At 45.6% G+C, this 26348-nt stretch overlaps 1 protein-coding gene across 3 annotated transcripts in view; it reads right to left on the bottom strand.

Moving 5' to 3' along the window:
- The window catches only part of LOC147701846 (CD209 antigen-like protein C), a 458064-nt gene that overhangs the window by 25490 nt on the left and 406226 nt on the right, over positions 1 to 26348 (bottom strand). For 2 of the 3 annotated variants that reach the window (XM_086930479.1, XM_086930478.1), the window contains exons 3-5: positions 23294 to 23404; positions 22724 to 22786; positions 293 to 444 (exon numbers count right to left, since the gene is read on the bottom strand). In XM_086930479.1, the coding sequence (XP_086786605.1) occupies positions 293 to 444; positions 22724 to 22786; positions 23294 to 23404 (326 nt within the window). The remainder of the gene's footprint in view (positions 1 to 292; positions 445 to 22723; positions 22787 to 23293; positions 23405 to 26348) is intronic. The other variant, XM_086930480.1, reaches the window with a different exon arrangement.

Below are 26348 nucleotides of genomic sequence, written 5' to 3'. Positions count from 1 at the left end.
ATCTTTTGCGGCACTGTGACCTATGCAGATAAGAGCGGTGGGGCCAGGGGTGTGGGATTTCGATAAATGACCATGGGGGGAAAAGTAATTATTTATTTAATTTTCCCTCTTGGGCTTCTGTCGAATCCCCCCCAAACGCACCACCGCTCTGTCCTGCACTAGCCGTGGCTGGACACGACAGGTATGGCCCTTGCCTACGAAATAAGATGATGATGTTCAACAAGTCTCCAAACACTGTGAATTGGCTTTAATATATATGCAAATTTGGTCTTCCATTTAAGTGTTTCCTTACCTCTTCATCTCTGTTTTTAATTACTGCAAGCTGAGAATCCATACGTCTGCAGTTATCTCTGCTGGCTGTCCAGTTGAGTGAGTCAATGGAAAAGAAATAACAATTTCCAGAGTGGTAGATCCAGTTACTGGGACAGTAAGTGCAGGATGGGGCTGTCAATAAAGAAAATAATAACATGTTAACGGGCATAGTACAATTTTGAACTCATTTTAAAAATCAAAAGCACTATTCATTTATTTCTGCAGAACACCTATGCATTTTAATTTCAAATATTCAGTTTCATAGATCTCAGAAAGATGATATCTTTGCTATTGTTTCTAAGCCATCTAATCCTGCCAGAGTAACAGTAAAAAATACATACAACTCAATCTTTTTGTGATGTGATTAATACTTTCTTTATTGGCAAAAGTATTGCCATTAAAGCTAGCATTTCTCCAAGTCCATCTCCCAGTAACCAACCAGGGACGGCCAGAACTTCTACTCTTTGACCGAATATCTATTATCAGCAAGGAACTCTTCTTTAAACTGGTGACTAAAATAAAATCTGGCTCTCCCTTTGATAGTTGCCCTACTCAAGTCCTAAAGGAAGCATTTCTTGCACTCTCTGACCCTGCTCTATCTTTTCATAATGACTCACTAACACACCGCCTCATATCTATAGCCTGTAAAGAAGCAATTGTAGTCCGACTTCTTAAGAAAACCGGTGCAGACCCATTTGTTCTGAGATATTATTGTCACATCTGCTTCCTTTTTGGCCAAAGTGCTGGAAGCCCATGTCGCCAACTGCCTCTGTTCTTTCATCGACCCATCTCATTTTCTCGATTCACACCAAGCTGGCTTCTGCCCTTTTTGCTCTACTGAGACAGTAATTCTGACCATGCTGGATGAAATATGGGAAGAGGCTGACAAAGGCACCACACAGGCACTAATTTATCTCGATCTATCCACTGCCTTTGACACCGTCAACCATAAATTTCTGGTGGATCGTGTTGAGGTCGTGGGTGTTCAGGAAACTTGAATAGTTACCGCACTTTTGGAATTTATGCTTCTAATCGTTCTGTATCTCCCAATACAGATCTCTTTAAGTCAAACTGACCTGTGGTGTGCCTCAGGGATCATCCCTGTACCCCTACCTGTTTAACCTGTATATTCTTCCACTGATACAGTCTTTGAGGAAAATGAATGTGGGCACCTTTAACTATGCTGATGATATGCAGCTTATTTTTGTAGTCAACAATATTCCGGACTCAACTTCGAATTTCTAAAACATCATGTTTTCATCCGCAACTGGATGAATAGCAATCATTTAAAATTAAATCCAGACAAAACAGAACTTATTCTGGTTGGAGGCTCCCAAAACCCATGGAACTCCAACTTTTGGCCTGCTGAGCTAGGCACCCCTGTCGTATAGTTCCTTTGAATCCCCAGGACCTGCGCATTTGGATGACCTACGCTGAGGGCTTGGTGTCCGAACCGACTCCAGACATCCCCATAGAATACATCAGCCATTAGACCAGCTAGCTCTATAGTGCCACTACCACTCCTCTGTATCCTACAGTGGCATAGGTAGTTTTTGACAACCACTGAACATGCCCACCCTGATTCCTCAGGTATCGTGGAAAATAGTAAAGTACCTTTCGCTCAGTCACTCGTGCTTACTTGTTCTCAGGAAATTCCAAGACTGAAAATTGGGACATATTCAATAAGTATTGATTGGTCAAGCATCAGTCTCTTGTGAAGCATATTTGCTGCGACAATCAAAAGACGAAGCATACGAAAGTGATTGCAAATACCAATATGGAAAACAGTAGATACATTTCTACCATAGTGCTAAAAAGATGAACATGGGTAGTTCATATAAAACAGTAGCAGTTGCGTACTCCTACAATGTGCACCTTACCTAAATTGCCTTAATGTACCTCACCTAGATATGTAGGTGTAGCATGTATATGTGCATATATGTGTGCTAAAATGTAGCCAAGAATCCCCTAGGGAAGTACCAACACCTCCATATTATACTGGGCTAAGGTAGAAGAGCCCTACACTTAAGCACGAAGGGTAGGGTGGTATTCCCAGGTGTGGATATGTCCTCCCGAATCCAATACTAATCACCAAAGGTATCCCATCCAGTGTAATGAAAGCTCGGCACTAAACACTTGTGGCGTCAACTGCTCAAGCAGGGGAAGGAAGCACTTCCTTTTTGTTAAATAACCCTCACAATTTCTATTAGTGTTATGTTTCATCATTGGGTTCACCCTGAATCCTAAAGTTCAGGGTGAGCTCTACCATATTTCAGGGAGGACTTGAGAGAGATAGGCCAGGGGGTCTAAAGATTAAAACTCCTCCTCCGCCTACAGGTATCCCTTTAATAATGGAGTTACAGAGGATATTACAAAGAAGTCAAAAGGGGGTCATCAGGAGGTAATGGTCCAATGACCCTAATGCCGTGCCAACATGTTTCAGCCCTAATAGATGGCCCATATGGGTCCTGGGCTTTCCTTCTTGGGTATTCAGTTGGGGTGTTTGCCTATCTTGTTCTCAATTAAAGGGGCAAAAAGCTGCACTCTCGTGAAAATGTGGAAGGGATATTTATCTCCCAACCAGTTCTGTAGTGTTTTTTGTCCGCTTGTAAGAGAGAAATATAGTGAGAATATTCATATTTGTACGTTTTGCCCTGCACACAATACACCTAAGTAGTTCCAGCATACTGGGTGCTGCAATGTGCTCTTATTCCCTTAACTTTTTGTGATTTGTGATCAAACAAGCTTTCTTGGGATCGTGTAGTCCCATATAGTGGCAATTAGCAGCATGCGACATTTAGTTGCATCTATATATGCGAGTCCATGACACTATACTGTTAAAAACTCCTTGGTAATACTTCACTGTAACATCACAAAACATCCTGCAACTTCAATCTCACATTTACACTTCAGAGCATGAAATTAATCTCCTTTTCACTCGTGATTGTTCTTACATGCTGAATATCTTACCCTATTCCGGAGGATTTAATGTGTCTCAAGGGACTGCGGTTAGTGTGGGTAGCCTTGTAGTCAAACTCTGGGTAATTGCAAGTTTGAAGTAGAACTGGAGAAAAAGACAAGAATAGACTTGCTCTGTTAGGATCATGTGTCCGCAGCCTCAAATATGTCATTCTAATAGGGCCCCTTCGCAATCAGAAGAAGCCTCATTTCCCCACTTACTTCCTCAAAGGTCCTGTTCCTCTCCGCCACACCTACTTGGTTCCCGTGTCTCCCGGCATTTGCAGTTCCACCTGTTGGGGACGCTGCTTATAAAAGCATCTCGTCTGCACATCTCCTCCCTGTCCGGGATGCGGATCCCTGCCCCCGGCGGTTCTGTATGACATCATTTCCGTGAGTCCCAGTTTGGACTACAGAAATAGGGTGCCTCATGTGGGATGAAGTCCCTAGCACTGGGTAACCATGTGAATTTTCAGTTTGTGTAGACAAATTTATTTCACTTCTCAACAGAATGGGGAGTAAATTTGGTGGCTGTGATTGCTCATCTGATTGTGCTCCTATGCTCACTTATTTGTTCCCTCACCTTCCTAGTGGTCATGCCAATGTATTTGGCCTGGCAGGGGCACGTGATCATATATGCTGTGTTCTATGTATTACAATTTGTATGGTCCCTTTGTTCCCATAGACGAGCCGGACCCAACTCTAACCTAGCGGTGTGAGAGGTGAACCGGCAAACCACACACGAGCCACAAGGGTAATGGACCTTCACCTGTGGTTGGTTCCACAGCATAAGTTGGGTATTTTGTTTCTGTTACTAACTGTCAGTGTGAATCAGAGTGTTCCTAATGGTTTTGTTGCAGCTAAATGAGAACATGGGTTTTTCAAATGTCAGTTTGTTTGAAGTGAGTATATGCCATTTGTTGTTAATTATTTTCTTTATGGCATTGGATGCCGAATTGTAAGTGGTGACACATATTAGTACTTCATTTTCTCTCTTTGTATTTGTTTCTAACAGGGCTGCACGTGGTGTGTTGCGAGAACTTTTTTGTGCCTGATCAATCACCTTCTTAAGGTAGGATTTCTCCCGTAGTTTCACAGTGAGTCTATCAGTCTATCATACCGGCTACTTAAAGCGCGCTGACTGAAAAGCTCGTATTCAGAGGTACAACACTCCTGAGGTGGAAGCCGGGAGCACGCTCGATTTTAAAAATTGAAAACTGTCACAAAATACTTTGTTTTTAACTTGCACTGCACTCACCTAGTGCATTCTTTCACCTTCTTCTATCACTGAATCGCCGCGCAGCCGATTTTAACGCTGCCACGGCACTGTGATATTCGCATCCATTTCTCATCCTCAGCCCACAGGCCATGCCCACGGCCCAGAGACCACGCCCCCCCTCTCATATATAAATGTGCCCAAAGGCAGGACAGTCTGTGCCCGTCCGCGGCCGACCGGGGCAAGGGGTCACCATGCCAGGCCAGAAACGATAGCCCTCACTCCCTCCGCCAACTAAAGCAGGAAGTTAGGCCACCCTGCCTACATGCATGGGATCCATCCATACAACACCCCGCCTGCAACCAGTGCGGATTTCATTTTCTACCCCACCCAAAAATTGAACCCATACAATACTCCATGCTCCTGCTCAACTGCAGATCCCTCCCCAAGCACACCACGGAAATCTCTCTACTGATTGAGGAAGTAAACCCAGATATCCTCTTTATCACAGAGACGTGGCTGCAGGAACACTCGGAACCCGATTTGGTACAAACTCTCCCACCCGGATACCAAATACTCCGCCTTGACCGCAAAACGGGAATCGGTGGAGGGCTAGCAGTGATCTACAAAACAGGATACGAAGTCACTAGCCCCCCCGTCCGTCTCCCAGATAGTGAATGCCTTCCATTCACTATAAAACTCAGCCCCACACATACCTCCTCAGGTACGCTCATATACCGCCCACCCGGAACGCAAGGACAGTTTCATTCTAACCTTGCCCCAACAGCTGGAAATCTTGCACTCAGCTCCGATAACTTCACGCTCCTGGGTGACCTCAACACCCACATTGACGACCCTAACGACCCAAACGCCAGAGAACTATCCTCCAGCCTAGGTGCTCTCGAACTACAGCAACTTGTCCTCTGGCCCACTCACCAGAAGGGCCACCTTCTGGACCCCATACTCAGCAACTGCCCTAACCTTCACATTGGAAACCCTTCCCCCCTTCCCTGGACCGACCACTTCCTCATCCCTTTCACATGGACCCTCCCCAACCATCCCCCACCTAAACCCTCGACTGTTCAACAGTCACGCAACTGGTCCAAAATCCCCCAGCCGGAATGGCGGGACAACCTAGAGCTTACCACACCCGCCAAAACTCCCAATCCTACCCAGGGCAACGAGAACTACAACAGATGGATCACCAGCTCCTTAGATCTGGTGCTTCCACTTAAACGTACCCACCCTAAGCGGGGAAACCCGACAGCCCCATGGTACACTACTGATCTCCGAGAGGCCAAACGCGCCTGCAAACGAATCGAGAGGAAATGGCGTCTCGACTATCTACCAGCGGACAAAACAGCCTACAAAGCAGCTATCAAAAGCTACAAATCTAGCATCAAACTAGCTCAGGCCAAATACTTTGAAGAAAAGATCGACAAGGCAGCTTCTAAACCCAAGGAGATCTATCAGATAGCTAAATCCCTCTTGCAACTACCAGAGGCTCCAAAGGAGCACAGCAACACCCAGGTCCACTGTGAGGAGCTAGCGGACTTCTTTTACCCAAAATAGAATTCATCAACTCCTCCTTTTCTCAGAACATCACTTCGCCCAGCGGCATCGCTGACACAGGCTCTGTGGCAGCACCACCAAATTCTCCCAAAAGTATCCCGCCCCTAGATCTCACCAATCTAGAAAATATCATGCGACAGGTCAAATCTGGATCACCTACTGATCCGGCCCCTCCGCGGATTCTCACCCCGATCACCAGTCAGATCTCATCCACCATTCGAGGCCTGTTCAACTCCTCTCTCCATACCGGCATCGTCCCGCCTCTATGGAAAAAAGCAATGGTCAAGGCGTTATTAAAGAAACCCAGCCTCGATCAAAACAATCCCTCCAACTACCGACTTATTTCCCTACTACCCTGGCTCAGTAAACTTCTTGAGAAGTATGTCAACTCTGTCCTGACACACTTCTTGGAATCAAACAACATACTTGATTCCACACAGATGGGTTTTCGGCCCCTCCATGGAATCGAAACTGCCTTGATCGTAGTGACGGAGGAAGCAAGAAGGATCCTAGACAGCGGTGGGTCAGCGGCCATCGTCCTACTCGACTTAGTGCCACCTTCGACACTGTAAATCACAATATTCTACTCCACCGCCTCAGCAGGATAGGAATCTCAGGAACGGCACTCACCTGGCTGAGATCCTTTCTTACAGATAGATCTTTTCAGGTATTTGAGAAAGACTTCACCTCCTCCAGCAAACCCCTTAACTGCGGAGTGCCTCAGGGCTCCTCCCTGAGCCCCACTCATTTTAATGTTTACCATAGCCCTCTGGCTGATGTTGTCCGCCCCTTTGGAGTGAAAATTGTCACCTATGCGGATGACACACAGCTGGTGGTAGCGTTAGATCCACCTCTCAATTCCCACCACAGCTTATATAAATGTTTGGAAGCAGTCGCCGCTTGGATGTCGGGCTCCTGCTAAAACTAAACGGGGATAAAACAGAGATCATGCTCTTGGGAAACAACATCACCAAATCCATCGACACCAGCTGGCCCCTCTGCCGAGGCAGTCCCCCGCAACCCAAAGAACAAATCAAGAGTCTCGGCATCTGGCTTGACCGAACTCTCACTTTTAACTACCAAGCAACCAAGCTTGCTGCCACATGCTTTGGGCTCCTAAGGCTACTTCGCAAAATCCTCCCTCTTCTCCCGTTCCACTCAAGACGGATCATGGTCCTAGGATTGATTCTATCCCGCCTTGACTGCGGAAACGCCCTATACCTCGGGCCCCTCAGTCCACGCTCAATAGACTCCAAATCATCCAGAACTGTGCCGCCAGGACCCTCCTCAATATCCCACGTCGAGTCTCAGTCAAAGCCCGACTGAAGTATCTCCACTGGCTCCCTGTGAAATCGAAGATCGAATTCAAGGCCATGTGTATTGCTCACCGCTCTTACTGGGGAACAGGTCCTGCCATCAACCGCCCCCTGATCAAAGCGTATCATCCCAAACGCCTCCTCAGTTCTGGGACCTCCTATCTAGCCACAGTGCCACGAATCAGAAGAGCCAGGTGTGGAGGCCGGTCGCTCTCCTACAACCTAGCCAAAATCTGGAACTCTCTCCCCTTCTCAATTAGATCAGAGCCCAAACTACTTACCTTCCGAAAACTCCTTAAAACTTGGCTTTTTAATAAATCACCTGTTTAATAATTCTTCTGGAAAACTTCCTAAGTCTAGCGTACTCCGCTAACCCTAAACCTCTGCAGCGCTGGGACGCCCCTGGGTAGCCATCGCGCAATACAAATTTTCTTTTCATTTCTGTTCATTCATTCTTGCTGTAATTCTCTAGGTCCGAGAAGCTTATGCGTATTCTTAGGTACTGTCCAAATGGGAGGTTTTCCCTCAGTGATCACGGGTGAGTACTGTTAAAGTGTAGTAGGCTATTGCGGTCTGTTGGTTTCGTATATAGCTTATTCTCCAATTTCCAACTCCAGAAATGAGACCCTCATGTTGTTGGTTGACATTGTGAAGCGCAAAAAAGGATTGAGGGTATTTATCCAATACCAGAAAGAAGCTGTACTGTCTTGATCTTCATGCCGTATGTTAATTAAATCATCTATTTATCATAACCATCTGCGGATTCTACCTTCATAAGGGTTATTCGACCAAATGTGTTCCTCCTCCAGCTGGCTCATGTAAGACATACTAGGAGCAAAAGTGCTGCCCATTGAAGTGTACTTGTTGGTAGGGTTGGTCAAACCTAAAGAAGTTCTCCATAAAGGTCATAGGCATATTTTCCATGATCCACTCTACAGGGGCCTCTGAGGGCCAATCTTGTGCATGCAGTATATTCTCAATAACACGTAAGCTTTCCTCTAGTGGAATACTGATTGTTAGAATCCCCAAGATCCCTGATTGGCTGAGGTAGGTACCGCAGGCCAAGCAGGGACCCGTGAGCCCCAACATTAGGGAAAAGATAGGTCGCCTCCAGACAGAGTTCCGCTCCAACCCCTTGGTACCTTGGCATGAGCAGGCAGGCTTATCTTCTAGGCTTAATGCGTAAAGTATTTGATATTAAGCTCACAGCATTCCAAAAATGACACCACAAATAGACTCCACACGAGTTTCACAGAAAACAAGTATATATTTATAAAACGATGTATGATGTGACCACACAATACTAAACTATGTCACCCCTGGCCTATTATTATTGAGCTAATCTAAACAATCTTACGTAATCCTAATGTCGTAATATGCAGTTTGATATGCAACAGTCAGCCACTTCACAACATAAGAACAATGCAGATCGTAATACGGTTATCTGGCAATTTGTCCTGTCACTGTAATGCACTGCGTAAAGCAACAACGTGGTAAACTGTGATGCCCCCGTAATGCAATGCATGCGGTCCCCCTTCAGGTACTCTGGTGAGAAAAAGCAATGCAACTTGTAATGCAGTTAACAGGTAATTTGGTATGCGAAACTAATGCAATGTGGAACACGTATATCTGGCAGTTCGGTATGCAACACTAATGCAATGTGTCATACCAAAATCCGGCAGACGTGGTGCAGGATTCAGACAAGGCGTAACACATCTATCAGGCAGTTCGTTATGCAAACCTAGTGCAATGCGTAACACACCTATCAGGCAGTTTGTTAGGCAAACTAAGACAATGGGCAATACGTCAAAACAGGCAGTCCGTTGCGCAGAAATAAAGCAATGACTTATACAATCATCAGATACTCTGCTACACAGAAGTTATGCAATACGTAAGTTACTCCAGCACTGCTCACGGTGCCTCCGGCGGTCACTCCACCACTTGCGGGCTTGCGGTTAGTCTCCGGCCACAACCACCCCCCCACACGGGTAAGATATAACACATTAACTGCAGCTTTGCACTCAGGCCCAGTGCTCCCACTCCCTTGGCACACAGGCCTCAATCCGAGCCGAAGCAGACGCCTGCACTGTAACAGAGAGAGAGGCCGATAGCATCTCCCTCCGAACCCGCACCGCGCCCCAGGAGTTGACACCCGTTATCTGGAGGGTGCGAACCCACTCTCCTCTCCTCGTCCAGCAACTTGGGCCTCCGACTTTCCAGGCAGTGGGAAGATCCCAGGCTGCACACTGCACCCGCACTCAAAGTCACTAAGACTCACGGGAACTCCAGGTGCACGTTAACCAGACAACTCCTCACAAGGGTCTCAGGCTACGCATGGCCCATGCACGCAGCCTTGCTGAGACACACTTGATCTTCTTGTGCCCACGATCACAAGGCACAACTTGTGCAGGTCTCAGGTAGTAGAAAGCACACGCACCCTGCATCGCTGAAACACACTTTGTCCTCTGGTGCCACCGCTCACAGGGCACCTCTTGCGTAAGTATCAGGCATTAGAAGGTACACGCACACAGCATCGCTTGAGACAGACTTTATCTCCTGGTGCCCCCGATCACAGGGTACCTCCAGAGAGGGTCTCAGGCTGCGAACAGCACACGCACATAGCGTCGCTGAGGCACACTTGCTCTTCCGGTGTGCACAATCATGGGCCAATCCACACGAAAGTCTTAGGCTGCCTCCAAGCGCACGCACACAGCATCACTGAGACTTACTTGGCTCATTGGTACACATGTTCACAGGGCGATCCTCTCAAAGGACTCAAGCTAGACAGAGCACACGCACACCGAGTCTCGGTTGTAACTCCCGGTGCTCAAGATCACAGGGCACAACTTGCAAAGGTCTCAGGCTCGACAGATCACACACACCCACAACGTATCTGAGAGTCTTCTCTGGAAACCTTTGTGTTCCTGTGTTTCCAAACAGGGAGCCAGCTCATCTCAGACCCTTGGGGATAGTCACTTCAGGGCACAGCACACAGCACAGTCCTTCAAGCAGGGGGACACAGCACACAGCAAAGTCCCTACAGACTTTCCCTGGTTCAAACAGCAAGCTGCAGGTCAGCCCCAGATCACACAGCAAGAGCTTATCCAGCAGTCCTATCCAGCAGGGCTGATCGCGACAAAGGCAGAGACCCCCCTTTTCATGCGGCCCAGAAAGCTATATAAGTCACTGCCATAAAGTGCTTTAGACTTCCATAGTGTTGAGCATCTAGGCCTTCTGCATTGTGTATTGCATCTCTTCCGCTACATGTCTCATTGATTTTAGATTCTCCAGCAATCATGTCTGTGGAGCTTTAAGAACTTTCCATTTTTTATCCTGCAGTCAAGTTGTTCAGTTCCTCCCTCGTCTCATAGCATTTAAACCCTGGGACTGCTAGTTTATTTATTGACAGATCTCCCGCCTTGACGGATTCTATCACAATACCCTGACCACATTGGCATTAAACTTCCATATTGTTGCATCAATTTAGTAGGTTCATTATCATGTATATACACTTGAATGTAATTTGATACAGAGCCCCTCTCACCACATTATATAAATTGCCTATTATCTACAAAGGAAATTATGACTTCAAAGTGAATTGTTTCAGCTGCGCCCTGACGAAGGATCTGTTGGCAAAGGTTCCACTCCGAAACGCGCGTTGGCGTTGTTCTCTGTCTTGAAATTATCTTTGTATTCTGTGTATGATAACTGTTTTTTGTTATTTATTTAGTGTGCTTTCGTACAATTTATGTTTTGATAATTTGGGTTATGTATGGTATGAATGATGTTTGTGTGGTGTTGTATTGTTTTTGTATATTCTCTGTATTGTTTTTGCTTTGGGGTTTCTCTATTTTTGAATTCTGTATAGTAATGATTTTTATATCAATGAATTTACATATAATTTTCTTTTAAAAACTAGACTTTTTGATACAATAAAAAAGTATGAATAATTTATTTGTTGGACAATGTTGATTATTCATATATAGGATGTGTTACCTATGTATTATCTAATGGTCAGGGAGAGGGTTTCATTTTTGTTCATAGTTTCTTCCCTGCCCTCCTCACCCAACTTTTAGAATCCCTGGGACTCTGTAGTTTTTGAGTTTTTGACTATTCAGCCGTCTTTCCAGCTGTTTTTTCCTTGGCAAAGGTTCCTCTTGATCCACGAAGTAGCGCCAGTTTTGTTCACACTTGATCAAGCCATTCTCTAAAGTTCAGGGGCTTCAGCTTGCATAGTTATACCCCCCAATGGCTTTGAAATCCTTGTGTTTCAGGGGGTATTGACCCCTGCTCAAACCAGTTCTGGGTGCCTCCCTACCAGTGACACCTTCTCCTTTTGATTAGCGGGGTCTGGATTCTCAATCACTCAGCAGGAGATGGGACAATTGTTTTATAGCACCAGCCCAGGCCTCTTCACCTCTAGGCCGACTCCTCATCCTACATACCAGATGCAGGTCAGCCTGTGCTGTCTCACCTCCTCCCCTGGGTTAAGACATTCCCCAGATCCTATTACTTTCAACTCCAGCCAGTCAATCCACAACCAAGCAGAGACACACATAAATGTTTAAAGCACAAAAAACCAGCCACTTCTAAAAGAGTGGCTTTCAAACACACAATGCAAAAACCATCTTCATAAAAAGATGTGTTATTGCAGGGGGAGTTCAGGCATACTAAACTTCACCTTTACATCTTAGGCCCTTCGGGAGATAGGCTGGAAAACCTATTACACAGCCTCCTCATTCTATTCTAATGGGCAAGATGGCCTTTCAGCAGTGAAAACGAAATGGAGATTATTTTACTGCCACGACATGGCACACACCGTGGTACATGTCCCACCTTTCACATGCACTGCACCCTGTCCAGGGGGTACCCTAGACCTACCATAGGGGAGCCTGATGTGTATGGAAAGGGAAGGGAAGGGTCTGGTAAGTGCGTTCACTTACCAGAACAACATGGCAACTACACGGAGGCAATGCAATTGCAGGCCTGAGTTCCCTTTCCAAGCCTACTTGAGTGGGTGGCAAAATAAGTCTGCAGGCCCACCAGTAGCATTTGCATTACAAGCCCTGACACACATAGTGCACTTCACTCGGGACTTTACTAGTAAAGCAAACATACAGAAAATGGACAACCAATCACCATTACACTTTACACAGAGAACATTTGCACTTTGACATTGTTTAGCTGGGGCAAAGTGTCTAGAGCATCTAAGTTGGCAACACATGTCAAAAAAAGGTCTAGGGGAAAAGCAAAAAGTTTAGGGAACTTTAGCCAAAAAGGGCCAAGTCCCACACTGGTGTTTTGGGCCTCCAAATCCAAACAAATCATAATTTCATTTAGGTCATTGTCATACTCCGCTAGGATATTGAGCAGATGCCTCGTGTTCCCTATATATGATCTGATTTTAGTGATGAGGGGTCGTAAGAACCAGTCTGTATATTTTGAGAGAAGTTGCAAATTACATCTGATGCCGGAGACAATGGGCCTGCCTGGTGGTGGGGCTCTGCCCTTGTGAACAAAGGTTATCTGGGTTCTTCCATGTTTAGGAAGTCCCTGTAATTTTTGTGATCTAATTTCTCTCTAATGCTTCAGCAGTGATTGTGGATGTGGTGTTCTGTGGACTTGTTGTGGGGTCCCTGTGTAGTTACCTTTAATGTCTTGCATCTGAGAGGAGGGATAGGCATGCTGTCCTATAGGAGTTAACATCCTGTTGCACAATCGCACCAACTTTATCGGCTGGTTTAATTACTAGGTTGTTTTGGTTGCCTAATGATTCCAGCGCCTTTTATTGTAAAGGTTCTATCTATTTTGTGATGACTCTATCTCCTTGGTGACTGCTTCCTCAAATGCGATGACCTCAGAGGTATTAGGAATAGGGGTAGACAGAACGTAGACTTTTGTCGTATAGGGGTATACCCGTATCCTTTTCTTGTTTAGGTTTCCCTTCAAAAAATATCTTCACACGGATCTTCCTGAAGAACTCACTTAATTCACAATGGGTTTTAAATTTGTCGATTTGGGTGGTGAGGACAAAGCCAAGGCCCTTATTAAAAATCCCTAGTTCTTCTGCGGTGAGATCCTTGTCCGTAAGGATGACAACTAGGTCTACTTTGAGCTCGGGCCTGCATGTTGGCCTTTCATCTGGCTTCTTGTGTTCATTCCTCTTGTTTCGTCATCATATTGAATTTTCCTGTTGTCTCATCTTCTGCGTCTGCCTCTTCTCCCACCCTGCCTAAAAAATATTGCTGGTTTTGGTTAGGCTGGAGGTATTGCATATTCTGGTATTTAGGGGGTCCTTGGAACTGTTGTGGGCTGTATGGTCCTGGCCATGGATACATCAGTGATGTAGGGTCTGTTTGATTACAACCCCCTCTTCTCTGTCTTCTAGGTGTGTCTCTTCTGCTCTTGGACGAATTGTCACTTGACTAATCCTTCTGGCCTGAGTGACTTCTATGTGATAATCCAGTATCTGTGTCCAGCTGTTTGTTATAGTTGTTCCTAATACATGGGTAGACTTTTTCATGGGAAAACCTTTCCAGGTCCTTTTGTAACTTGTTGATTTTGCCTTGCATGAAGTAGTCTTTGTGTTTACTGATTTTCTTGTTGACCTCCTCCAGTTTCTTCTTAAATACTGTTACCTTGATTTTTGTGTTCAATGAGTCCTCACTCGTTTTGATGTTGACGAGTAGGGCTTCAGACAGGCGTTTGGCAGTATTAATAATTAAAATCAACCAATCTTAAGTGTATCTCTACGCAATAAGTGACCATTCCTTCTTGAAAACAGGGTCTTCTAGGAAAATGCTAGGTTCATTGGTGACTAATAGGCCTGTAGGGGCAGCATTTCCCTGTAAATATTCTGCCATAATTGCTCCATGCAATGGGATCTTCATTTGATTTCTTTTCAGCTCCTTAAGTTCATCCCAACTGTGGGATTGGTTTAAGCATTGGGTGATATTTGTATCTGGCTAAAGAGATGGTGCCGCTAAAACTGCTGATGCCATGTCATCAGAGTACCCAATACCCAGTAGTTCAGTCATGTTGAGAGTAGAGTGTTGATTCCCAAGAGAACTAGTGAGGTGCATGTACAAATTAAGTTTGTGGTGTAGTTTATAAAGCTTGTCGAGTATTTTTATATAAAAGGGTATGTGTTCCAGGGACTTAAACTTGGAAATTTTCCATGTACATACAGCTGTCGACTGGACAGTCTATATTCTACTAGGCTAAGGTAGAATATCTCTTTACCTAAGTCGGAAAGGTAGAGAGGTATTCCCGGATGAGGATACGTCCTGCCAAATCCAATACTAATCACCAAATGTATCCCATCCAGTGTAATGAAAGCTCAGCTCTAAACTCTTGTGGCGCCAACCACTCAAGCAGGGGGAAGGAAGCAATTCCTTTTTGTTAAATAACCCTCACACACTCTAGTAGTGCCAGGCTTCATCATCAGGTTCACCCTGACTCCTAAAGGTCAGGGTGGGCTAAACCATATTTCAGGGAGTACTTAAGAGAGATAGGCCAGGGGTGTAAAGAATAAAAATTCTCCTCCATCTCCAGGTATCCCTTTAATAATGGAGTTGCAGGGGATAATAAAAAGAAGTAAGAAGGGGGTCATCAGGAGGTAATGGTCCTATGACCCTAATGCCATGCCACCATGTTTCAGCCCTAATAGGTGGCCCAAATAGGTCCTGGGATTTGAGGTTCTCTCCCCGGGTCTTCAGTGAGGGTGTTTTCCTATTTTGTTCTCAATAGAAGTCGCAGAAATCTGCACTCTCATGAAAAGGTGGAAGGTATACTTATCTCCCATGCAGTTCTGTAGTGTTTTTTATCTGCCTGTAAGAGAGGAATATAGTGAGAATAATCATATTTTTACGTTCTGCCCTGCACACAATTCACTCATGTAGTTCCAGCATACTGGGTGCTACAACGTGCTCTCATTCCATTAACCTATTGTGATCTCTGATCAAACTAGCTTTCTTGGGATCATGTTATGTTATGCTATGTTATAGGTTTGTTGAGCGCAACAGCTGCCCCAGCTACGGGGCGTCCCGGCGCTAAGAACCATAGCACAACTTACTGGAGGGGGGAGGGAGAGTAGAAGCTTACAGAAGCGGAAAGAGGTGAGTTTTTATTGCTTTGCGAAAAGCGGACAAGTTGTCAAGGCAGCGGATGTACTGGGAAAGGGAGTTCCAGAGTTTAGCTCCCAATAGTCTGAAGGAGCGACCCCCGATACGGCAGAGTTTCGTGCGGGGGACCACTACTAAGTGTTGACCCATGGAACAAAGATTGCGTTGGGGAGTGTAGGGGTTAAAAGCGGACGGAGGAGTTTGGGGCCATCAGTTTTAAGGATTTTGAAAGCAGTGGTAAGGGCCTTAAATTGAATGCGGGCTTCCACAGGAAGCCAGTGGAGTCTATGTATGGTGGCTCTGGCAGAGCACCTTCTGGGAAGGTCGACTATTGCCCTGGCCGCTGAGTTCTGAATTAGCTGAAACCGGAATATTTCGTCTTTGTTAGCGTCTAACAATAGGACACTCGCGTAGTCCAACCAGCAAGGATGGTGGATTGGACAATAAGCTGCCGTGTTTTGGTGTCAAAGAAGCCTAGAATGGGATTAAGGCTTCTCAGCAGCCCGATGCATGTGGCTGCTACTTTTTTAGAGTGAGTTTGGTAGTTCAGCGCGGAATCCAGCCATACTCCTAGGTTTTTAACCAGAGGTTTGGGGGGGGGGGGGTGGCCCAGCAGGGGGGGCCACCAGTGGTCATTCCAGCAACTGGGGTTCTTGCCCAGGAGTACACCTCGGTTTTCCCTGCATTCAGTTGTAAGCAGTTTGCCGTCGTCCAGTGGGCGACTGCGGCAAGACCATCCCTAAATTTTGTGGTAGAAGTGGAGGGCACCTTAGTGAGGGTGATTACCAGCTGTGTGTTGTCAGCGTACGACACCAGCGTGAGATCCCATTCTTTGGCCACTGCCGCAAGGGGCTGCATATACAGATTAAAAAGGGATGGACTGAGGGCAGAGCCCTGCGGGACTCCTTGGCCGATAGCATGTGCTTGGGAGATAAAAGGGGGGTCTGAGACACGAAAGGATCTGTTCGTAAGGAACGATCGGAACCATTCAAGTGCCAGCTCACTGATCCCAATGCTTTCCAGGCGACTCAGTAGGATTTTATGGGAGACCGTGTCAAAGGCTGCGCTGAGATTGAGCAATATCAGCGCAGCACTTTGACCGGTGTCCATGATCCTCCGAAGATGTTCAGTGGTGGATAGAAGGGCGGACTCCGTACTATGCCCAGGCCTGAAACCGTGTTGGGAGGGGCCCAGGATGTTATTTTCGGCCATGTGGTCAGTGAGCACGGAGTTCGCATGGGCTTCTGCTAGTTTGGACACCCAGGGGAGCAGTGAGACGGGCCTGTAGTTCTCTGGCTTTGTGGGGTCTAGGGTGGGTTTTTTGATAATGGGAGTAACCCATGCCTGTTTCCAGCATGTAGGTACTGTGGCCGAGGAGAAGGAGAGATTAAGGAGCGTGGCCAGAGAAGGAAGAAAGAAGTCCAGAGCTCCTAGAAAATGGACTGGTCTCATGGGGTCTGAGGGGGCACCAGATTTCACCTTTCTGCAGAATTTAGCTAGGTCCTCATGAGAGATAGCTGGCAAACAGGTGAGTCTGGAACCTTTGAGGGGGAAGTTGGGAGAGCTAGTGCCATCAGAAGGGTTATGTGAGAAAGTGTTATAAATCTTCTTCACCTTTTCAATAAAGAAAGTGGCGAGGTCCTCACACTGCTGAGTGGAGGAGATACACGAGGCAAGGTTGCCACCGTTTTGTAGTTTTTGGACCAGTTTAAAGATTGTTTTCGTGGGATTGGGGCTAGAGTCGATTTCCTTGGCATAGAAGGAAGCGCGAGCAGCACGTATAGCTTTATGATAAGATTTGAGTGTGGCCAAGTAAAAAGCTTTGTCATTGTCCCTATAGTCTTTCCTCCATTGACGTTCCGCTCTTTTGCATTCCTTTCTAAGAGTTTTCAGGTTCTCGTCATACCATGGGTTAGAGGGAGTGCTACGTCCTCTAGTCCATTTGGCCGGTATGAGAGTATCGAGTCCTTTGGTGATCCAATCCTGAAAGGCGGCATACGACGTGTTAATGTCGTTTGTGATTTCGAAGTTAGGTTCTCCTAAGCTGGCGGGAAAATCCATCTTCTGGAGTTTGTGCCAGGGCCGTTTAAGACAGGAGGAGGGCGACGTCCTGTTAGGTTGGGTATCGGCCGGTATCACAAATGTGACGAGGAAGTGGTCAGTCCAACCCATGGGTTTAGGAGGATGAGCTCTGGCCTCCGGGATATTAGTAAATACCGGGTCAAGAAGGTGGCCAGCAGAGTGAGTAGTGGATTGTATAAGGGGGGTCAGCTGCAAGGCTGTTAGGTCCGCTAGGAGATTACTGATGGTCGGATCCGAGATGGAGTCAAAATGGAGGTTTAAGTCCCCCAGGATCGTGAAGTTGGCAGAGCTTGTGGCCAGCGCATGGGCTATCTCTAGGAGTTCCTCTGTAAATTTAGAGGTGGGCCCCGGGGGTCTATAGATAAATAGGCCAGAGAGGGAAAAGTGGGGGCTAGTGGTGATTTTAAAACGAGCGCACTCACAGCCCATAATGTCTTCCTTCAAAAATGAACAAGTATATGATGCTCTGTAGATGGCGGCAATGCCGCCTCCCCTAGAGTCTCTATTAATAGAGGTCATAGAGAATCCATCCGGTAACGTAAGAGTAGGGATGCTGGTCAGTTCATCCTTGAGCCAGGTTTCACACAAGAACAGTATTTCTGGGTTCTCATCTGTCAATAGAGTATTAACCTCAGAATGGTGCTTTACCAGGGACCTGACATTAAGCTGAGAGATTGTGAGCGAGGTATGGTTCCTTCTGGTGGCCTTGTGTCGGGGTAGTCTCGGCTCAAGTATAGCTAAGTTACAGGAGTTACACTGAAAAGCAGTCTGTCCCATGCAGCCCTCTAGCTTGTCACAACGTATGCCCGGGTTAAGTGCAAGGAGATAATCTCTATCATAATAGTATGCCGTCCGTGTTTTTTGATTTACAAAAGGGGGTGGTGATGAACAGAGTTTTTTGAGCAGGGGGACCAGCGAGAGGCGATGACTTGGCGATGACGGGCGAAGAGGGGCTTGCCTTAGGCGTGCAAACGGCGCGCCCGCTGCGCCCGTCCGCTGCGCGTACGGTAAAGACATATACTTTTATGGAGAAGGGAGGAACAGGGGGCGTGGCCTCCAAGGGGGTGTGGCCTATCAGCATGCTGGCAATGGCGCCGTGATTGTTTGGAAGTCCGCTGACAGCGCAGAGGCAGCTGTGCAGTGTGCTCAGGACCAAGTCCTGGGAAGCCTGGGTAAGTAGGTCCTCTAAAATCAGAAGTTTATCCAAAGTGACACACAAATTTTAAAAACAATTAGCAGCTATCTCCCGGCTTCCGCCTCAGGAGGTTAGTAGGTTCCATATAGTTGTAATTAACGGTATGCAACATTTAATCGCATCTATATATGCAAGTCCATGAACACTATACTATTAAAAACTCCATGGTAATACTTCCGCTGTTGCATCACAAAACATCCTGCAACTTCAATCTCACATTTACACTTCAGGACATGAAGTTAATCCTTTTTTCACTTGTGATTGTTCTTACATGCCAAACATCTTACCATATTCAGGAGGATTTAGTGTGTCTCAAGGGACTGCAGTTAGTGTGCCTTGCAATCAAACTCAGTGTAATATCATTTTTGATGCAGAATAGGGAAAAAGACAAGAAGAGACTCACTCTGTTAAGATCATGTAAACCCAGCCTCAAGTATGTCATTCTAATAAGGCCCCTTCGCAATCAGAAGAAGCCTCATATTCCCACTTACTTCCTCAAAGGTCCTGCCTCTCCATCACACATACTTGGCTCCTGTGCCTCCCGGCATATACAGTTTCATTTGCAGTTTCATCTGCTGGGGACGTGGCTTATAAAACCATCTCATCTGCACATCTACTCGCTGTCCTGGATGTGGGCCCGACCCCGGCAGGTCTGTATGACATCATTTCCGTGTGCTCCAGTCGGGACTACAGAAAATAGGTTGCCTCATGGGGGATGAAGTCCCTAACACTGGGTAACCATGGTTATTGGCATACACCTGAATTTTCAATTCGTATAGACAGCTTTATTGGTTTGAAATTTCATTTTCATCGATCGTGTTTAGGTTCCGGATATGAAAATCGCATACTTGGCCAGATACTGTGTGATTTGACACCCGTAGTTTGTGTAAAATGCTGGTGCGAGCCAAGAACATGTAAATGAGTTACATTAGAGGAAGGGCACACATAAATCATTATTATTGTGCTTGTTCCAGCCAAAACACCTTAAAACATCAGAAGGACGTTACCTCATTTCTTCAGAGAGGGCGTCTATTCTTACACCTGGAATGTGATATGCCACATTTGTTCAACCATACAGTATATATCGTGTATCTCTGTCTCGTAGGCTCCTAGTGTTTCAAAGCATAAATGGGGGATGGTTATCATGATCCCTTGGGTACCAACTAGGCCTGGGGAGTGAACTTCGCTTTGTTTGTGGAGTTTGCAGAGCTTTCTGCACTCCACGGAGCTTGCGGAACTCCACTTCGCGATGTGCAGCTGAGTTTTTTCCCTGCTCACGATCAGGAATGGGAAGTTCACGAATGGTAAGTTCGTGAGCATGAGCTGGCGCTCGGTAGAATTTCTTCTTGAAGGGAAAGAATACCAGCACAACTGCAGTTTGCACCGCACTCCGCCACTCCTGGAACTTTGCAGAGTTTTTTTGTAACTTCGAGGAGTTTTGTGTAGCAAAACTCTGTGAACTATGCCCAGGCCTAGTCCCAACCCCTCACCTGATGGTAAAGAACGAAGCACCCCGTCTCTGCCCCAAGGAAGACACCCCGCGAGGGGTGTCAGACTGCTGTGTGTCAAAGATTCAGTATTCAGGATCCCATGTCAGCTTGGTAGAAATTCTACTCCAATTTTTAGGGAGAAAATGGGTCTTATATACTAGAGTGGTCACTCCAGGGTATCTTCTAGGATCAAAAAGATTTATAAATAATTGTGAATGTTTTTTAAACAAATGCGATCATGTACAGTGGGCCTGTTGTCCAGAATGATGAAAAAGTGGTGACCCTTGCACAGAATAACTATGCAGTGCCTGAGGGCTTGTTTGTATACGTCGGGTACAGTTATTATAGTAATTCTAAGAAGCAATATACAAAATAGAAGACCCTTGTCTCAAAGAGACAGGGATCAAACTACTGGGTAAAAGGTCACTAGTCAGAACCGTTATAGTCGTGTGGATAGGACAATGTATGTAAAAGAGGGCATAAACGGCAGGACGAGCCAAGAGAACATGACAACCCCCCAGCCCTTTACCTCAGAGAAGAGCATGGAAGTCCTTATTGATAGTAATCTTTCATTGAAGCCTCAAGTGGGGTCTGTAGTTTTGTTCTACTTCTTCTAGCTTCGGCAGATTAGAAACATTGGAAGATACCTTACCTTTGAAGCTCTTCTTCAAGTTGTTCTCTCACTAGTCATTTCTCATATCAAGCGTGCGAACTCCCTTTATTTCAGTCTTCCAGAATACCTTATAAAGAGACTACAGCTGGTACAAAACCAGGCAGCCAGACTGATCTACCAACAGCTAAAAAGATGCCACATCACTCCCCTAATAAGGAAACGCCACTGTTTAAAAGTGAAACAGCGCACTGCTTCTAAGGTCGGGTGTATTATCTTCAAAACTTTTGCAGCACCTGCCCTGAATTTTGTCTCTTCACTCATCCACAGGTATACCCCTGCTTGTGACCTGAGGTCCTCACACCTCGACATATTGGTCATTTCCTCCTTTAAAAAGAAGAAGCTAGACTGAGCCAGATTTTCTGTTCTGGTCCCTTGTTTCTGGAACTCAATTCCACTTAACATCAGATCATCATCGTGCTATCTTAGATTTAGACTACTCTTAAAATCACCGCTGTTGTCTCAGGCATATGAATGAAATGATGAGTTGCAAGCCCTTTCCTGTATCCAGTGTCATGAAACAGCCTGGTGTATATGGTCTCTATAAATAATGTTAGCATAACCTACCATAACATGAAATTAAGCAGAGAACTGAATCATTGTCTGTGATTCTATGACCATATTGCACCTATATCATAGGACCTTAAAAGGCTGCAGATCAAAGAACAATCACAGATGCATTGTACTAAAGATTCTGCATGGTGGCACCCCAGGCTACCTCGCCATAGGTCTCCCAGCTCTACTGTCTGGCACATCATGTATGGTCTGTTTCTGTCAACCTACTGCTCATCTGCAAGAGGGACACCCTCATTTTACGTAACGCCAAGACACTACCAATGACAGCCCGGTTAAAAATCTATTGACCTCTGACTCCTGCTGAGCACTGCAGATAATTTTATAGTGTACCACAGAGTACCAGACGCATGGTAGTGACTTCTGGATATATTTCACCATATGATTAGCTGTCATAATTTAAAAGGCATGTAGGGGTAAAGTTACAAACAATGCGTCAGTAAGAACAGCAGTTATTGGACAACAAACATTTGGACAAAATTAAGAACAGGTGGCCACCCTAGCAATGAAATGTAATTCAAATCCAGTAATTCTACTATGGACCGCAGCAACAAGCTGCTTTATTATTGCAGGCGTATTGGAGTCAAAGTGCCCAATACATTAAGTAATACAAGAAACTGAAAAGAGATGCTTGCCTACCAGCCAGGAACTGAGTTCACTATTGAAAATGAGGACTTGCACATGTGCAATGTCAAAATGCTGTCATTCAGAGGAAGGGGAGCCAATGGCTGAAGTGGGTCTACCTGTTACATACTGTGGCGGGCGGAACCAAATTGTGAATAACTCTTTAATAAGCCAATCAGTGGTGTAACACAGGCCCCTGCGGCCCCCACTGTGCAGGGGGGGCAAGCCCAAGGGGACCCCCTCAGCACATTACTCTGGCTGGAGAGCTCATGATTGAGTCCAGCGGGGTCCCCTCCATGTGCCTTGCAGTGCCTCCAGTTGTATTACGCCAGTGAGGCCAATCGATGAAGACTTTAAACCAACAGACCCATATGTATGTACATTGTATATATTTATTTTACACTAGCAGTCTAGAGAAACAACTAAATCTGTTTCAAAGTTCAGGCCTAAGAACATTATCTCAATAAATTACAACGTGGTTATCATGAGTAGTTTGCTTAGGATTAAGCCATAAACAATACAATTTACTTTGTCTTATTCCTATTAGTAGGAGTATACGTGGTCGTGGTGCTTGTAGCACACAATAAATTACCATCGTTCACACAGATATCCGTCTTCAACATTTGTAGTGTTGAATTGTCGATCCCTTTTTTAACTGTAAGAAAAAAATATGGATGTAAATTGACAAGTATATGGTGACAGTGAGCATCATTTTCTTGACTATCAAGTGGCACTGTATTATGTAGGAGTGATCCTGGTGGTGAAAGATAAAGGAATGTGTATTTGGCCACATTAGGTAGTTGTTATGTTGAGGTTTTGCCAGTTCTGGCCAGCTCAAATGTTCCAGCTGATGAGGGTGGCCTCAATAAAGAGGTTAGAAGGTAGCCCAGCTCATTCTACTCTTGGGCCACTGAGTAGGAAAAGACTGAGTCAAGCACAGGTATTACATACTTATGGATCGAATTTCTATACTTCATGGAACACCTGTTGGCCATTGCTACCACTATGTATGTAAATGTAAAGGATTTTTTTTAGAAGAGTCTGCAATGTGTGAGATGTTCTTAGGAATCATAACACTGTTACCAGTTCCAATGAGGATTTCAGCAGCACCCTTCGGCATTTTTGTTTTGTATTAAGGTACACGCAAATGGAAGGCACTTACATTGTGTAAAGAAGATGGCGACTACAAGTATGATTACGAAAATGATGAGTAGGGTCACAGTGACAGTTATTATCCTCCAGAAGCGAAGCTTTTTCTCAAGGTCCTTCACTACTGTAAAAAAAAAAGAATTAGCAGATATTAATCTCTGATCAACAGCTTTCAGCTCATTCAGTGGCACTCTTCATCCAAAGAATTACTCAGACCCAGCAATTCCCTCTCACTTTTCATTTCTAGAGGTATATTAGTGCGATTCTATAGCCTACATAGGTTGGCGCACATTAACCACAACCTGGTAATGAAGTCAGTGTTTCCTGCCCCAGTAGATACCACTGGCTTAAATGGTGTCTTTGGGGGTTGTGATTAGCCCATTAAACATCACTGTGATGTGTGTTTTAGCTGTTACTTTGCACATCATTCGTTGCAAGTAACATGGAATGATAGCCTCAATTGCCAGTTGTACACCTGAACTCTGCCTTCAGTATGAAGCAGCATTCGCCTCATCCTTACAGGTGAACCTTTGCCACAGGGGTCTCGGTTACAGTGCCCAGTCACTTGTAGTAAGTGCTACATATTCCCAGTGGTCAGCCAAGCACCCCATTCTTTCTGCTAGAGGGGCAAAAATTAGGTGTTGATAGGAGAGGCTACTCCCCTGGGCTGCTGGTTGCAATCTCTTTGGGTGGCATGGCACCCCATGCGACTTGAACAATCAGAATAATGATCATTTAGAAGCAGGTATGGCTTTAGCCTTTGGCATCTGGCTTTATATGTCTTTTATTAGCTATTTTTGGATCAATGGGTAGGTAATACCTCTTCCTCTACCCATATTGTTTCACTCAAACCATGCAACTGTTCTCTGGTAAGGTGAAATGCTGGGAGCAGCATCTTAACTGGTAGTTTCAAGGCACTGTAAAGCCTTCTCTTAGAACACTATATCCACTGTTTTCATTGAATCCAACCCTCTACTATTGCATGCTCTGTCCCAGATAAATCAAAGGGGCCCTTCCTATCCTTGAGCAACACCAAAGTCATCAGTTCTCTGCATCTTCCCAGCCAAGAAGAGAAGAAGGTCCCAAAGAGGTATCCAGACCAGAACACGTCCTGGTTTATTCTATTCTTGAAACACAGCTGTGGGAAGATTGTTGCAAGAAGGATGCAGCTATGCATGTTAGCTATAGAATTCCCATGTTTAAAGTCAATTATGCACAAAGCGGCAAGTGGCCATGTGCTCTGCAGTAAACCTGCTGCTCTGCTGATAAAGATCTGTTTCCTTCCCTTCAACACTAATGAGATTGTTCCCTGTGTGTAAACTTGGGCATGTTGTAAAACGTTGTAACAATTCATGATTACAGATCTAAAACCACATAGGGGCTCATTACGATGCCAGGCGTAATAACTCTGCCCGACACCGTCATGGGATAGACCGACGCCTGGTCATCCGTCCCAACCGCCCCATTAGGATGCGACCAAACACTGATCGGTCACATTACTATATTTTTCAATGGGACTGTGCATTCGCGCTGTAAACCGGCCAGAATGCATGCTCCCATTGTAAAATGGCAGGCCCGGTTCATCCATGCACCCGGTGGCAGGCACCTAAAGGTGCCTGCCACAAGGTGCAGGGATCAACAGGGGGCATCATAGATGCCCCCTTGGCCTCCAAACTGAGGCCGTACCCCTGAAGGGGCCCTGCTGGGAGCCCCCAAAGACGATTTCCAGCATGGTTTCCAAATCTAACATGTCATTGTAATCTCAAGGGTTGAAAGGTCTGCCCGTGGGATTACTTGATGCATTCCGACTGGCGGACGGGATCTCTGAGCCTGTTGAAAGCCTGCCAAAATGACCGGTCGGATTTCTTTCCGACCGCCTTCATTGTAATGAGGCAGTTAGAAAGCAATGCAACTGGACCATTACAATGCGGTTCGGAAGACCAACGGACGGAGCCTTCGGAATCGCATCGCAATCACCCTCTCAATGATTTTTAAACTTGCCAAATTGATTAATGTAGAATACCTAGTTTTTGTTTTGAAAATCCAAATTTTATATTATACAAGTCTGGCTTTATATGGCCTCATTCTCTAGCACATATTTAGAGCAGTCACTCAACCAATTCTCTCGTTCGACATCTGTCTAGTGTTTCTTAGCCTAAGTACCTAAACCCTAAATTGGACACCAAAAAACAATCTACATGAAGCCACCAATAATCTTGTGATGAAACAGACCAGGTTCATCCTTGTTTGCCAAACACTTAAATTTAAGGAGCAGCTGTGTGGATTACAGAAGCAAAACTGGATGCCCAGTTTTGGCAAAGGTTGTCACTCAACTGTGCAGTCAGGTTGTATGATGGAACAACGACTCCCTAAACCACGCATGCCTGAACAAACATGGTCTTAACAACAACTTTGTCTTAACCACGCATGTCCTTCCTACTCATGCCTTTACAATGAATTTCCTTGTAAAGGCCTGATTGATTAAGGTATATTTATGGAAAGCTCACCCATTGGGTCTCCTGCCCCGAGCCCTAAAACTTGGCCCTAGCCCTACAATCTACCCGTCCCAGCCCTAAAAATTACCAACCCCCCCACCCTGAGCCCAAAAACCCAGTCCTAGCCCTGACCCCAAAAGCTGGCCTCCCAGCCCTACAAACACCCCTGCTCCCTACCCTGAGCTCTAAAAACACTCACCCACGTCTGTGCACTAAAAGGCAGCAGGCAAAAAAGCTTCATAGCTTCCCCATGGGCACCACACAGGCACAAAGCAGGAAATTATTCCAAGTATCTCCAACACCTCCCACCCGTTTGCTCAGGGCTTAGAGCGCTGACTACCTTTGCCATGCAAATGCCTTTTTATCACCTTTACCACGGTTTTCGCTGTAAAGGCAGCATGGTAAAGCATACGTTAAACCTTGTGTGATACAGGCTATGCGTGGTTAAGGTATACACGATGTAAAGTGCCCGTTGTTAAGGTAACACGAGGTAACAACCGTAAGGTAATGGCTGTTTCCCAAATAATGACAAAAGTAGATTCATGACAAAAATAATATAATATATGATAGAAG

Source organism: Lissotriton vulgaris, chromosome 7 (genome assembly GCF_964263255.1).
Source record: "Lissotriton vulgaris chromosome 7, aLisVul1.2, whole genome shotgun sequence".
Classification (NCBI taxonomy): domain Eukaryota; kingdom Metazoa; phylum Chordata; class Amphibia; order Caudata; family Salamandridae; genus Lissotriton; species Lissotriton vulgaris.
Note: the sequence above shows the minus strand (reverse complement) of the source record. Positions and strands in the feature narration are given on the sequence as shown.